This window comes from Neodiprion virginianus, chromosome 6, assembly GCF_021901495.1.
Source record: "Neodiprion virginianus isolate iyNeoVirg1 chromosome 6, iyNeoVirg1.1, whole genome shotgun sequence".
NCBI classification, from domain to species: Eukaryota; Metazoa; Arthropoda; class Insecta; order Hymenoptera; family Diprionidae; genus Neodiprion; species Neodiprion virginianus.
Window position 1 is genome coordinate 21589271 of NC_060882.1, and position 16379 is coordinate 21605649.

A 16379-nucleotide genomic window follows, 5' to 3' on the forward strand; every position below is an offset into this window, starting at 1 on the left:
AAATCCGCGTTATCAGGAGGCTTAATTTTTGGGTCCGATCGTTAAACGCATGTCCGTTAATGTCGACAGTTGTAAATAATTAATTAACAACCCCTGTGCGCCCAGCCGGTGCCGTTTCGGAGCTTTCTCTGCTCTAACCTCTAACCACCCGTTCATTAAATACCCACATGGGTTCGTGGCGCGTCGGGCGTATATTTTGGCAGTTCCTTTTCGAATACATTACAATGAAACATCGCAGATATGCACATCGTTCTCTGGTCGTGCAGTCTCACTATCTAGGGCAAGGACTCACTCGCGATGAAGAGGAATTTTCTCGTGGTATCATATATCAACGCACGCAGCGTTGATATTACCACAGAAGTTGAAAGCCTGTATGCTCTGTATCGCTTTTTATTGTCCAGCACGGAATTGTCACAGTCGTTCGGCTTCAAGACGGCGCACTTAAATACGAAAGAAATATAAAAAACAGTGAAATATTAGAGCAGTGCAATCTTTTACTCTGCAGTTACCCAAGGCCTTCTAAAAATTCACCGCAAGCTCACGGCACCCGAAACTGTAGCGTGGTATAGTAAAAAACTGAGTGATGAATTACGGTATTTACAGAGGCGAATTGGGTATTCACGTAAAAACCAAATTCCACCGGTGTCGAAACGTGAGGCAATTTACGCTTTTATGCTGTAAACGGCACACGTGCTTCAATAATTCTTCAATTTTTTACGCTCTTCGATGTACGTTCAACGCTTGCAATTATTCCAACTCTCGCCTCTCCTCAACGCTGAATTCGATGCAATTTCAAAGTGTAACCGCGGATATTAATTAGTAACTTTGTACTTTGATTTGTGGACCGATTGCACCTTTAACTACAAGCATCAACTTCGTCTTCGCTTTGGGTTTTAACTCGCCGACATGTCAACCACACCAATCTCTACGATATGTCCTTTTGGTAGTCCTTTGAGTTTCAACAAATTCGTGGAGGGGAACAGCACCGACTAACCTGGCAAGATGTATATCCAGGTAGCCATTTACCTGAGCTCAATTCCAATTACACACACACGGGAACACAAATACAGTGACGTTATCTCGCGGGCCAATTTGTTATATGCGCAGTGGAAATAGACCACGACCAAATTACTGCCCTCGATTATCCGGCGTGCATCTCTTTCCGTTTACCTCTATTTTTCAAATTAATTACTCGAAGTTGAGACTCAATCATACCGGAGTATAATCTTCGCGTAATTTAATCTAGAGAAAGAGTTTTTCAATAGGTACCGGGAAGCTCAGGAGTGGTAGTGATTGCTTCGAGTTTTTTACGTCCTCGGCCAAATGGAAAGTTGGGAGTGTCTAATTGATTAATCAGAGAAGCCTTGATGTACAGGCGCGTCAATCTGGAACTTACATCAGCTGAGTCTGTGGCATTCGGCGGGGACGAAGGTTACAATTTAGACCTTGGCGAAATCTACTAATTCGTAAGTGCCTTCGGGTGACAAAGGTTCGTAGAATATCACCGAATCCGATAGATGGGCCTTGTTCGAGCAAATTTCAACGGCTATTGCTTCTGCCGAAGTGGGTAGATATCGGCTCGATTCATTGCACTCGTGGCATTAATCTCGACGACGCGTTCGAGGATAGGTTAAATTATTGTATTCAGGATTTCAATTTGTCACTGTGACAAATATACTATCCGTATGTGCTGGCAGTTTTTTTTTTTCTTTTTCGGCCAATGATAATTAGCCGGCGAACCTGTCGTAGACAAATCCGGAGACAGATGCTGCTGATGTACGAAACTCCGACTCTCGTGGCATGAATTAATTCAGCAGGGTTAGTCCTAAGCTAACCGACACGATCCTTGTGCCTGGATATAATCTGACCACTGGGTAGGTACATCTATGATCGCACGTATGCTTTGTCGGGCAGGCAAATCGTTACAGCACTATACGCGAAGTGTGCGAAGCGATATATTTAATGTCAGAGCCGTCAAAGTTCCTGATTAGCACCATGGGAATAGCGAACTGTTTGTTTACTCGAAAGTTGGCGACTCGGTGACTCGTCAACTCATACCTAGCCATGCGACTAGACGGTACAACCGTCACGTTGGATAATAAGCCGCACGTGTAGTTGTATTTTAAGCCAAAATCCGCGTTTTGGGTACGTATTAGAAGTGGGAGATGATATTGCGAGGCAGATTTGATCCGCCAGATCCGGATCTCGAATTCTTTACTCTCGCGGCCTTACTCGGCAGTCATATTCTCCGGATGCCGGATTAACGCAGGATTCCTCCATTGTCTTTTATCGTCGTATATGCTCGAGAGTTTTGCTGACTCTTATAGCGTATTGTTTCGATCCGGCCAACTCTGGCTGTAATTCTGCGCACGGCGAGACGAGGAAGAAGAAACTTCCTTCATAAACCTCTTCCAGGATTGGCGACTCCGCGACCTGACCAATCACGACGACCTCAGTTTGGGTCGGGTCCAAATCCTGATACTACCATTCCGGAATTTACAATGAAGAAAAATCCCTCGCTTGAGATGAATTCGATCACCGCCTCTGACGCCCTTCGATCTAATCGTCCCAACAGATCCGGCGGCTCGTCGCCAGTCTAGCCAGGGATAAATTATTCATCTAATACTTGAAAATGTTCGAATGATTCACTGCCTAACAACAACGAAAACGTCTATATACGAACCTTGAGTCCGTTGAACAATATCGATGTTGTTCTTGTTAAGTGTTTCTTTTGTTGAGTTGAAGAGTCGGCCGATGAATAAAATAAAAATAGATGAATTTACGCCCAGTCCTTCGATGAAAGCGAGCTTTAGTTTTTCTTTAATCAGCATTCACTTAGCAGCCTCTTATTCGGAATCCTTAAAATAATATCCCGCGAATATAGCACTTTAACAGCAATGCAATAGTTATTTTCTGAACGACTGAGTGATCGTGAAGCGTAGTAAATTCTGCGTGACGGTACTTAAAACGAGAGTAACTGAAATTGCCTTCATCCTCGAGGATATGTCGAAGTTTTTAGTTGGGGGCAAAGTTCCTCGGAACTACGTTGCCTTTCTTACCCTGCAGATGTATAGAAGTTGACGATCGATAGAACTATTCTCCATCGAACAGGCCCCCCTTTGGCGACGACGGCTCAAACTGATTGTGAGTTACGAAGGGTGGCATGTGGCTTGGATGACTTACAAGTCAAACCCGATGGTTATAGTTGTATAATATAGCGACTACCTTCCTGCAGTAGCTTATGCGAGGCGAACGAAGCAAATAGAGGTGCGGTTAATCGGCAGAATAGAGCAGTACATAACGACGACTGATGTTTGTCGTCACCGACGGCTCGATAAATTATTCCCATCTTTGTTCATTTTGTACCATAGAATTTCACCACTTTGACGGTCAAGTTGGGATTCAACGAACCTTGTGGATGAGATCAGTGAATTCGGCCCTCGTCTTCCGTTGACAGAGAAAATGGCTTGTCTTCTCGGAGAGGGATAACGCGCTCATTTACTTCGTGGTTATAGATTTATCACCACCAAGAACAGAACAACTCTCGATAGAACTGACCATCGGGCGGAAGACAAAAAAAGAACAAACAAAAGAACTCACTCACCCACCCATTAAGAGAAAACCAGTCCTGTAGAAGTCTCGATGAGACTGAGACAACGAGTTGTATTCTCGGAAGTTACGAGACGAGGAGAAAAATCCTGATACTAGAAGTAAACCTGCACCTCGGTCGTTTCACATATTGTTGAACAACTTCACCGAGTGGAAAACCGTGGTGTTTACCAAGACGCCATGGAAAAAGAGGAGGGACTTGTAAATATGAAGACAGATTGAACCTCGAAAGTTTGCGAGCGAAGCTCCCCAACGAGGTGAATTTTCTTATCTGAATAAATGCTCCCCTCTCAGCATCCTGCCGAAGTTCGCCCCTTTGATACGTCGGTACAATTGGGTCAGATGACTCGTTCGGGTTCTACAACGTCGTAGTTATCGTTCTGTAGCTCCTGTTCCTTCCAACGTCGAGAGCTGGAGGAATATATTGATCAATAAGAGGCCTCCCGAGATGTCCCGACGAGTCCTTATCGGTACCCACATATACTATACATATACCGTAGACCCAGCTATTGTACCACGTACACTAGGATGTGCTATAACTTGATCGAGGTTATTGTCAGATACTGATAGAAATTCACCGTTGCGATGTTGCGGATGCGAATTATAGGTATCCGAGTTACGCAACTTGGTCTCTTTCGTCGTGGTCGTAGGCGCTCGTCCGGTGTAAGCCGCTTACTTCTTATTCAAGTTTCGTGGTACTCGAAAAACGAATCTCATCAAACGCCCTCAAATCTACCGGTTCAAAGTGGCGTCTTAGACCGTCTGTAACATACGTACCTGAACTTCTAAGGCATGGTAAGCAGATATGAGGCCAAGCAGTATCACAGTAGACATAGAGATCAGGGTTTTCAGGGCGGTGGAATAGAACGAGGCCTGAAACAGAGAGGAAAATAAGACGGTTAATATCGTTTTTCGTCAGCCGGTGCGAAAGTTCGCGAATGTTTTCGTGGTATGTTATTTGGATGAATTCTCAGGCCTGAAACAGCGCAGCGGAGAAATCAATGAATGTACGTACTGCTATGCGTCTCTCATAAATTGGGATCGGAAACGATCGCGTGAATACGCTGGCTGTACTAGGTTGAAAGAAAAATGAGTCTAGATGCAGGTTTTCCGGCATTGTTTTTCCCCGAGATCCCAAACTCGCCACCTGCGTTTCGCAGACATTTCGGTTATTCAATTCCACCGAAAACTCGGCCCGTGTTCGGATAACTGACCCAGTTTGAAGACCCGGGCCAACCCGGTGAACCCCAAATTAGGTGGAATGGCTACTGTCGGAGGAACTCAACCTTAAATCCAGTATCCCTTAATTGCCACTAGCGACCTGTGCTTCGCGTTCGGCTTAGGTCAAGGGCTTAGTTATATCCTCCCTTTTACATCCTTCGTTCTAGTCAGGTACAGCTTATTCAGTTTATTGCATGTTCAGTTTATGCAGTTTATTCAGCATGAGCTTTAAGGTCTGAAATCTCGAGTACTTGAGTGTTGAGTACACAGACGTGGGCTGGAATAGAAACTCAAGATTGGGGTTGTTTCTAAGGGCTCGGCATCATTCGCTGTTACGGTAATCTGAATGGTACAATCAGCATCGAAACCTTTGTTTATTCTTGTAGATTTTATGATCAGAAATGGGAATTGGGCACACGTTTACAGTTATTTTCATTGGATCTAAAAAAGTCAGTAATTAACGGTAATTTTCGCTAAATCATTGAAAATCAAACAGGCATTGGTGTCACACACGAGCCTACAAACTTCCTTGCGGAGATGTTCGTCCATTATTAACACGCTTCATTTGTTTGCAAAGTAAGTCGATGAATTGACGATGCGATAATTAACCGGAAGTAGAATAGCGCAAGCACTCGTTCATTGTCAGTTCGTTTCTCTGATGTACAAAATTCGGGCGTGAGTCAACTCCTGTGAATAATTCGGTGAAAATCGTTCGAACAAACCGTTTACGAAACGGAGGTAAATGGAGGCGGGTAAATACGTTCGAAGAATCTGAATCCTCGTTTGTGAATGTGTAAAGCATATCAGATTCACTCTATACCTGGGTATAAACGGATTGAAAAGATGAGCTCAACATCGACGAGCAATTCAATATCCGATCACGGAGCTTCAACCGTATTACAATATCAAATAATAACAGAGAATCGCGAATCGGTGGAAAATCTGATTTGAAAATATAACCGCTCCTCGATTTGTTGTCGAGGGATTCACCTGCAGCAATTATATAACAATTATCAAAACGAGTTGCCAGGGGGCAGCAATCGGATATAGCTGAGTCGAAACCGCAACAGTGTTTACTGCCTTAACGTACTTATTAATTATTTGTTGTTACGCTGTTCGTTGCGGCTCGCCCATCCAACGTACAAGTGCATACCGCATAATGCCCATGCCAGCATCACGTGCCTGAACCAACGGTCAAATTCACCGCTCCAAATTGCTGTATATTTATTTGCGTTCAGCTTTTATTGTCATTGCGGCAGCATTATGTTTTCCGCGTCGGTAAGCGGCGTCGCCTCGTTGCGGTGACAACGGCACACGATCTGGCGAATGAACATCTGTTGTGAAAGCAGCTTTCAAATTTGAAAATCCTGCATTTCTCTCTAGCCGCGAAAAAGCTCTCGGCAATATCAATTAAACTGAATTCAGGGGTGTGCTCGCAGTCTGAGCCTGAAAATCTAGCGTAATAAAGTACGTACACAGTTAATCGTGCATCGCACTGACATATGGATCTTTTTTTTATCCCAATAGCTTTTGGAAAGGCATTGCATTTGCATGAGTAGCCTCTAAAGCTATCAATGGCTTGAAAAATGAGCGTAATAATTTACTTTTGTTTTTTGTTTCTCGGAACTTGAAAAGGTTTAAACCTAATCGAGCAGCGTCTATTAATTAACGGAGTCTAATTATTCATGATAAGTTTACGAATTATGGCGCAACTCGTGCTAAATGGAAATTCGGAATAGGCGGATGGGAGAATGCGTAACGGTAATTCACTCAACGATATCGTACCGACGACCACGTTCATGTCCAATAGTTCACGGACTGCGTACAAGATAACGTTATCATTACCAAAACCGTGTATTATAGATCATATTATATGCACAAACGGCATTGGTCTAAGCGTACGCCATATGTTATACCATGCGTATACCTCGCTCAGAGAGATTATAATCGTTCAATTTTACCATTAAACCCAGCTCGCCACCAAATGGTGATCGTTTATTAATGAATTGCAATTTGAGGATTAATTTTTTTTTTTAATGATGAAAATAATCGTACAATTTTGTGACACTTTTCACCGTGGTTATTTACATACCCATCGTCTACGAGTTGCGATAATCAATTCTATCGAATCTTATTTTACTCTTACCTCGATGCGATTCTCATCCTAAGAAGCTTTACTTGTTAACGAAAGCCCTCGAGTAAGTAAACCGTTTATTGAACGGGAATATTAATTGATTCCGATACACTCCCCGACGGCGATCTAGGTCTCAACGGTGTAGCGATGTTCGTTTGAAAAAAAAAATCGTGTTTTTATTCGCAACAAATGGTCGTTTCCCTGCAGCTCGCCACGTAAACACAGCACGATAACCGAATGGATGAAGCTTCGCACGTCGCCTGGAGAGAATAAGGAAAATCTACCTCACTTGCATCCGGAAGCAGCAGCCGGCGATAAAGATGCGGCTAGAGAACATCGCGCGCTCGCGTTATTTTCGGGGGTGGGAAAATCGGTATAAAGTATCCGTAACGCGACTTTACGGAAATGCAGATTCCGCCAGCGGGTGGAAAATCCGGTTCAGTAGTTTAGGGCTGCGACTGACTCTGCCGTCTTTTCCAATACACCGAGAGATTGAAATCTATGCATCTAGTAGCCAGCCAATCGTTTCACGGATACACGTGCAAGCTTGCGGCTTACCCGCGATCGAATTCAGCTTATCGACCCACAATACGCCGCGCACAAATTAGGGCTGACCGTAATAGATTTGTAATACGAGAGTCATCGTCTGGCCGACGTTACGCGATCCAATGGAAATGCATCTTTCGACGCAATGACAGACGCTGCAATTCGGGAAAGGTTCGTTCGTCTGCAGAAGTTCCTCCAGGGAGTTTACTCGTGAGAGAAACTGGCTTCTATGTGCAAAGGTGGCACTAAACTTCCCTTGTCCTCAATTATGTGCAACATGACCGCGATACGTTCTCGCGAGCCTTCATTAAGGAGGTTTTCCCGTGAACTGTCGAGTCGGGGTAAAGCTTCGTCTATTGTCCCCAAACTGTCCCCTGCGGTTGGACCTCTCCAATAACCAACCCCGGGCAACAAACCCCTTAATCGTCGACCAGCCTCCGACCGTCTTATGCGCCGTCCCAGAGACCGTTAATTTTTGACGAGCTCCCCGAGCTGACGGCTGCTACTCTCTTAGACGATGGGGTGGATTTTGAAGGCTTAGTTACCTGCAGGCACCGAATATTGTGCCTCGGAAAGACCGGGCGAAAGATTCAATCAATTGCAGCTTTAGCGGGCTGACTTAAAGCATTTGCGGATTTTCAAAAAAGCTTCATTTTCATTGACGACCCAACGAACTCACCGGGCGATGAAGGGCCAGTTGACTACGTTTTGATACCTCGAAAACCATACTCTCGGAGAATACTTTTTATGCTTTTCTAATGACATCAATCAGTCGAGGAAGTTTCGATGTTGCGATAATATTTCACTCATTTTATCTTGTCGAATCATTCTTCACAATAAAAAAAAAACAAAAACTCATCGTCTATTTCTTTGCTCTGTGCGAAACGAGCGATAAGCTTGATTCTGGGGCTGGCAGTTGGGCACTCAAGACTCTCTTGTCATAGCGAGAAGCTTGCGTCGACATCTGACCCGACGAGGAAAAGCAAGAGCGACTTAATTAGAGCAAAGAGCGGAGCAAGGTCAGCATCGTCAAGCTCTGAAGAAAATCTCTTAGATCGTTCGTTGGGAAGTTTTCTCTCCAGCGCAGTTTGATGGTCGTCGTTTACCGTTTTCTTGGTCCACTTTACTCAACCATGAGAATTCCGATAGTGGGGACAGATAGCGAGAGCGAACAAGAAAGCTGTCCTTGGGGTTCGAACTAATTGCTGAGATCCAGGTGGGCGTGGAGGAAGGATCGGTTGATTATATCCACTCCGAATTTCATTGTGATGCAAAACGAGCGTCGGGCAAGTATCCCTGGGGTGGTTATGGGGATATAGAATCACCTAAGTCGGGTTGAAGGTATCGCGACGAATCTACATACGCGTTGTATACACACGTGCGATAAAGAAGAATGATGGAATGCCTGTTTTCCTAGTTGGCGAGTATACATATACGTAACGTTATATCGGTATAAGCGCGCAAAAAAGTCTCCGCAATATTTGCCGCAAGGAAAAAAAGTCCGATAAAAGCATCGGCCTTTATCGCCGTCTCTCCGCGCTCTCCCGAAGCAGATGGGTACGTGTCTAGGTATAAAGCTGTATACAAAAACGGAGGGTGATTGCATCTGCGGGAATTTCGTCAAAGTGCAGGACGAGCCCTCGCTGAAGGACTCGACGAAAGTCTACGAATCCCGTGTAATAGAAACAGTATCCTTCGAGGTATTCCTGCAGCGCGATACCGATAAACACTATCACGTATTGATACACATCCGTGGCTCAGTCAGAATAGAGAATCGAGAATATCGCCGCGAGGAGAGCGTGAAAGGAGAAAATCCGTTGATTCATGAGCCTGTCGAGCGGGGAATTTGCCTCTTCCAATCTCCACCTGCATTGGCTCCGATTCGGCCCGGCATGGCATGGCATACAGAGCTTTGCCCTGTGATGCGCGATTATACCCCTCGGCAACACGGCTCGCCATGTGTGTGCACGAAGCACACGTGGAGTTCTCCCTAACGCTGAACTAGGTATGTAAATATAACTGAACGCTAAATTCGCGTGTTCTCCGGAGGGTTCTATTGTCCCTGCAAACATGCATCGCATGTACGTACCTACGGCAATGCGAGATGATTCTCCCTTGTTTTACGGAGTGCACCCGTACGAAATCAGACGTTTATAGATACCGACGCGTCGGCTCCGAACGCAAAGAATTTTATGATCCGAGATAGAGCGCGATCTGGGCGTTTAACACGTGCAAAAATCTACCCCTGATAAACACGTAAATATTTTATTTCACGTCGTTATCCCTCGCCGAAAAACATGATTTTTACTACCGGGGTAACGACTAGGATTGTAAAAACACGACGGAAGAGACAAATTGATTGATTAGGGTAAACTTTCTGTGGGTTTACGATTATTCGAACTATATTTTTTGCCGATTTATCTGTAATACGAACGTTTGTCCGACGGTGAGATAATTTTTATCTCGATATATAATCAATCTAATAATTTCCTGAAACAGTTGCCTGAGATAATAATTTGCAGTGTGTTCGGCAATAATTGCGAGTATTCATTTCTTTTTCTAACAAATTCGGTGATGATCAATCTATTGCAATACGTAATACTAACTGTCTGTAAAAAATGAACGTGACAGCGTTTTTAAAAAGTGGCTAATATATCTTTCAGAGCTGATCATCGTGACGGAAATTTTTCAGCGCTCATTGTTTCACAATCTTTTGAAGTTTAATGAAGGACGGGTAACGAGCCACTTTTAATTTTGACCGGGTTTCGGCTGCACAGCGAAAGCGCTGAGGCCTAGAAGCGTCAAATTTCCGATAATATCTAACGAATAATCTGATGATTACGTCTGCTTGGAAATGTCACGGCGAATATTGACAGCTACTGGCTAGCTTCACGACGCCAATGAACGTTTTTAACGTTCTACTCCGATGGCACTGCGATATAAGAGGATTTAACTTGACGAGATAAGACGCGGCGACTTACAAAAGCTACTCCATTGTTTTGCGGTGTGTTGAAACATTGTTCGCTTGGGTTGTACGTTAAAAAGTTGGCGCATAATCCTCCGGTGCCATTAATATCACCGCGATACCTATACATACATATTCAGCAAAAAATTTTCGCTGAATAAAAGGCTTAACGATATACGTATTCATAAATCGCGTATACGAACGCCTGTTGTACACCTTCGTTTACACACAGAGTGGAATAATTAATCCTTTCCGTGTGAAAAAACAGGGGGATGTTACTTTTGTTGGCTGTCAGCGTTTATTTTTAACATTTCACCGTCTCTTCATGATCTTTCGTGCATTTTGTTATTCAAAAAATTATTTTTTTCACCTTGCCACGTTTCAGGAAGTAAATGGCTGATCCTTAATCGGAATCCGTAACCTGTTTATGAATAATTAAAATGTGACATTCCGCGACCACAAGTTACGTGAAATCCTTTGACGTGGGGCAGCGCAGAATGAGAAGTGAAATTGGGTTTGTCCTTTGGCATCTGAATAAATTGAGCCTGCAGATAAACTCCGTAATCCCAAGGGAGCAGGTATGCGCCGGAATAATGGCCGCTTAATTTATACGTCATCCGCATCGTTGACTGGTTTTATCAGAGCTGCCTTAGCCAGTAACCTACCGCATCACTCTTTGCCGAGCGTTTTTTTTCTGCATCCTCATTGCCAGTTATTAATTTTCTGGTCTTAGATATCATCAACCGAGAGAGCTGTGAACTTTTTCACAATAATTTGTCACGAATATATACATATATACACGTATAGATCTATATTAACCGCGAACGATCCTCGCCGCCGTTTTCCACTCCTCGAATTGAAAATCTCACCCCGGATCTTTCGTTTCACCGCAGCTAGTCAGATTTCGAGGACTGAGACGAATTTTCGTGATTCAAAAGCGATAACGAAGGGATTTCAAGCTCAGCTGCGCGTCTTCTCAAGACTTAGCTGCAGCAGACATTATCAGTTCACGAAATACCTGCTAATAAGTACTTCCAGACGATCGTCGGAAATTAAATTAAATTTACGACGATCAAAGAACCTTTCATATTTTATACAAATTGGTATTCGTAGAAATCGCTTTCCAAGTTTTCACCTCGTAGCTGTGACAAGAAGAGTTCGACACATCGTCAAATTTTTCCAATCAACCGATGTACTTTTCCGGAAGTGCGGAATTTCTATGATGGCGGTATATTTCTCACGGCCATTTTTCGGTCGCCTGTAGCTTTCTGCCAGGTTACAGTAGGTGGGCCAGTAAACATCGAATCAAATACCGGTAATGGCGTGATATTTCGTTCCTCGGATCCTGATCGTATTATCGGATCCTCGCGGAGGCAGCGGAACTATAAGCTGCGCGGATCCTGCACACAAGCACATCTCGCGGTCGTGCAGGTTCGCTTCCATTTTATGTTGGTAAAGAAAATAAAATATTGCCCTACAGGGTGGCGGTGTAGAAGCTGGAGAGGCATTAGTACGAGCCCGAGTCCAAGGAGACGAGCTACCATTACCAAAATTAATTCCATACCCATTCCGAATCCAGTCTTTCGTTCCACCCGCTCATCCAGCTTACCTCGCAGACCACGAATGGGTATAATCCTGACTTATTTCATAACTTTTCCCAACCCAGCGCACCGCTGCGTTCTCTTAAGTTTTGCAAACGCGTAGTTCCTACGTACCCACATACACCTATATATGCGTTAATACATAGGTACGATTTACGTCCGGTTTCGAGGTTTCGATCGTTCCTTTTTTCCCCCGCCACCTTGCACAGGTACGAAGTAAATTTGTCAAAATCGAATTTTCGCGAGTCGGTGCCACCGCCCCGGTTTGTCAGGATCCCGGAGTAAAAGGACGTCGGAAACGCGGCGGAAGCCGTACGACTCGGCGTCCGGCCGGAGAACAGCTTCGCAGATAGTGCAAGCTCGTATAAGTTGGGGGCGGACGGAGCCGAGTTGAATAAAAATTCTTTTTGTTCGGTTTACGAGCAGATCCACGCCGAAGCCGTGCGCAAAAGGAAGGCTGGGTTGGTAATCCGCGAGTGGAACGGGCCAACCTCGAGCTCACGTGAAGTCGGCGCACCGAGGATATAAGACCTTTACGAGGGGCGGTTTGCTTCTACTCCTCGCTCTGCTCTACCTCCTTTCTTCTTTCCCTCGGAAGCGGTCCGTGCGGTGTTCGGGTTAATTTTTGCCTCGAGACTCTCCAATCACGTTTCGGAGGCCACTGATCCCCGTTACTGCCAGCGTATCTCTTCCATTGGCCAAAAACTTTCCCACCTCCAGACCGGCAAATCGCCACTCGTGACGGTGACCCAACCTCGCGAGGCTTAAGCTGCGGATTGCGGATTTCTCCCGGGTTCGGCCAATCCAAATTTCAACGGTTCCTGCTGCTTTTAGTGCTCGTATGTGGGCGAATGCCCCGAACGAGTTACCTCGAGGATCCTTCGGAGCGGAATCGTTTCGCGTATCAAAATCGAGTCAGTGCGAAACGTATTTTGAAATATTCGAAAGAGAGGGAAAAAACGTCTTATCCCGTGATTCTGCGCAGTTGAAGCAAGAGCGTAATCACAATACGACTCGAGTGTCGTGAAAAAAAAATGTCCAACATTTTCCCCCCTTCCCAAATCCATTCCCAAGAGCTGCCGGTGGCGAATCCTCGGAAAAAGGTATTTCGACCGTTTTTAAGGGCGAGCAGATTTCACTCAAGGGACTATTTTGTCCGGGTGAAGAACCCGGAGCTTGTCGACTGCAGGTTATCGGCAGAGAATTGCGTTCGCGTTATGGGTTCCGGAGAAAATTGGCATGGTATTGGCCTTGGACATCTTCCGCGAAAAAATTTCCTCCGACATTTATTTTTTTATTACATAATGCCTTATTTTCACCCTTCGAATGAACTTCTTCCCCGCCCCGTACAAGCTTCGATCTAATAAATCTCCAGATCAGCGAGATGCTCGCTACGTATACGAGGATCAGCCATAAGACATTTGTCTAGAAACAATCCAAGTGAGCTGTCGACGGTTAAGTGAGGTACTTCTGATTAATCATTCGTGTCTTGCCGCGTAAGCGATCGGGGATATCGGATTTAATTTCAACACCGGAAGCGAGGGTCGGGACTGCCGACCGACCTGGATACTAAATCTCAATTGGTCTTATCGAGACGAATTTGGAACCACGCCAGCGATTTGATTCCACCTTGTGCCTCTCTGTTTTTTTTTCCCACATTTTTCTCTCCCTTCCTTTTTGTTTCCTTCTTTTTTCTTTGTGCTACACTTCAGAGCGATTGAGAACATTTTTCTTCACCGTTCGTCGAAAACGCCGAAAAACTTTGATCATAATGTTTCAGCTTTCTCTTTTCGTTTTTTTTTTTTTCTCCTCCTCCTCCCAGAGTTTTCACGACATTTTCCTTTATTTTATGGAACGATGAAAAAGTTTACTAATTTTTAGTTCTTTTTACTTAATTTCGATAACAATTGATCCCGCATCTTCAGGGAAGTGCCTTGGAAGTTTTCTTTCAGCGATTTTCTGACCCTCCCTTCTCGTTTTAATCCAGCTGATTATCTTTCGTTCTTGGAATTTAAATCGATAAGGTTAAACTTGTTTCAAAATTTGATTACATAACGACTTACGCAACGTAAATGCGGTGAAAGGGATCCTGAAGGATTGATCAGGGGACTCGGTCACGTGCAAGCATCGCGTGTTCGTTTACTTTGCCGGGTCTAGATTGTACGTGGATGTGTGAGGGGAGGATGGGAAAGGTTTGCCAAAGAAACCGATGCAAGATTATTATTTATACACGCGGCAATTGTGTGCCGATGTACAAAGCTTTTCGCCGAACGACCACAATTTGAAGTTCATCGCGGAACGTTACGCGATTGCCTGAAAATGAAACACAATTTATTTATATTAAATGAAAATCATATACAATATATTTATTATCACGATGTACAGTGGCTCTGACTTTATTATCTGTAGAGGTTTTCGTTCGTGTGCTGCCAAAACGAAATCAGCCAGTATGTTTGTTTATCCACACAAAAAAAAGCCACTATTAAAACTTTTCGAATCAACCGTACGCGCTCACGTTTCACTCGCAAAAATCACTTTTGTATACCAACTCGAGTACTGCGTTTCCCGCGTTGGTTCCTACTTCACAATATACTGTACAACGAGAAGCTTTGCGCATTATGTGCATTGCAGTTGCGGCGATTATTGTACCACGAGAACGAAAAAGTTTTAATTAAAAACACCTGCCGCAAGTTTCCCATCTTTTACAACTTTTTCTCAATATTGATATACAATCCGCAAGTTCGTTTCGTTATAAAATTATAAAATTGGGATTATTTTCACTCAAGATGCCGATTTTAACAATAAAGAATACATCGCTTGATGGTATAATTAGGATGCGAGAAATAAAATTTCAGTATTTCGGCGTATAATTGTATTTCAGGGAGCGTCGAAATTTAAAGCGAAAGCCAGGAAACGCTCGTATGTCGTATCGGTGGGACGGAATTTGTAATCGGAAACAGAAAAAGCGGCACAAAGTAAAAAAAAAAAAAATAAATAAATAAATAAACAAACAGCTCGAGCTACGGATATGCGGAGATTCAACGAAAAGTTGACCCAGTTTCAAATCAGTTGGGAATTCCACGGATATACTGCATGAGCTCGGCTTCGTCGAGAAAAATGCTTCTATTCCTTTTTTCTCCCTGTCGTCAATTTTTCTTCCGATTTTGTGGGATCGCGATGCCGCAACTAAGATAGCCAATTCGTGTATTCGTCTGCAGCCGGGATTCAAAGTACAGCCAATAGTAAGTAAATTTTAACATCTTTGCCAGCGGATTGATTTGCTCGGAAATATCGATTCACGTTGAAAGTTTCCTGCACAGTCACTGTAGAGCAAACCGGAGATTCTCGAATTATCTTTACACATGCAGTGTCCGTATATACATATGGTGTAGAAATATTTTCTCAAGTTTGTTCTAGGTATATATTTGCCTGCAGTCAGTTTCAGCCAGGCGCACCTGGCTCTGATCACTTTGAAAATAAGAAGCTCGAAGAAGCTTCGCGTTCGGCTGCAATTTTTCCGTCTCCGAAGAATTTTCACTCCGAAGTTTCGAGCCGCGGTTCGCTTGTGTGTACAGCGGTAAAGCAGCCGTATAACGGAGGCGAGGGATGCCGGAGCATTCAGAGTGGGAATCGAGCTAAAATGGGATAGGTGCCGGCGTTCATTTTACCCCGAAGTTTGTCCGATCCATACACTTGGCCGCAGGAATGCTCTAACGCGCAAGTGGTTTTCCCCATAAACACGATTCTGATTACTCGATATATTGATTTCCGTGGTGGGTGAAATTTCTCCTCCCTCTCGCTTGCCAGGCCGCCTCGCCTTCGGCCTCGAGCTATAATAATGTTATGCAATAGCCCCCGCATGGATCTTCCACGTGATCGTTTTCGCGTACCGCAGGCATCCGGGTGTCTTCGCCAGACGCCGCGGCGTCCTCGAGATACAGTTTAATATATCCGAGATGCTGCAGCTTCCGGGTTTCAATTAAGTTCATGCAAATTCTACACCTGACGTACGTGCAAAACAACGATACTTCCGTGTCATTTCGGGTTGGTTTCTCTTCAAGCTCGACTCTCATCCTCGTCACTTCCCGGATGTCAACTTGAAGACCGCCATAGGTATTTCCATCTTTCACGGTTACAACGTTAACCCATCGAACTCCATCCGAATTATTTACATTCACTTCCAAATGTATTAGCAAACACGTATTTAACACATGTATAAATTTCGCTGCCTCGGCAACAGTATTATATATATACATATACCGTACATGTGATACGCCAAGTTCCATTTGCGAAACGACTTTCA

The 16379-nt window shown here is 44.2% G+C and overlaps 1 protein-coding gene and 1 long non-coding RNA gene across 4 annotated transcripts in view; one reads left to right on the forward strand and one right to left on the reverse strand.

The window, feature by feature from the left end:
* LOC124307886 (small conductance calcium-activated potassium channel protein) overlaps positions 1 to 16379 on the reverse strand; it is a 155171-nt gene that overhangs the window by 17810 nt on the left and 120982 nt on the right. For all 3 annotated transcript variants that reach the window (XM_046770044.1, XM_046770043.1, XM_046770045.1), the window contains one exon: positions 4387 to 4482. In XM_046770044.1, the coding sequence (XP_046626000.1) occupies positions 4387 to 4482 (96 nt within the window). The remainder of the gene's footprint in view (positions 1 to 4386; positions 4483 to 16379) is intronic.
* The window catches only part of LOC124307892 (uncharacterized), a 159237-nt gene that overhangs the window by 3221 nt on the left and 139637 nt on the right, over positions 1 to 16379 (forward strand). The gene's annotated exons all lie outside the window — the stretch shown is intronic.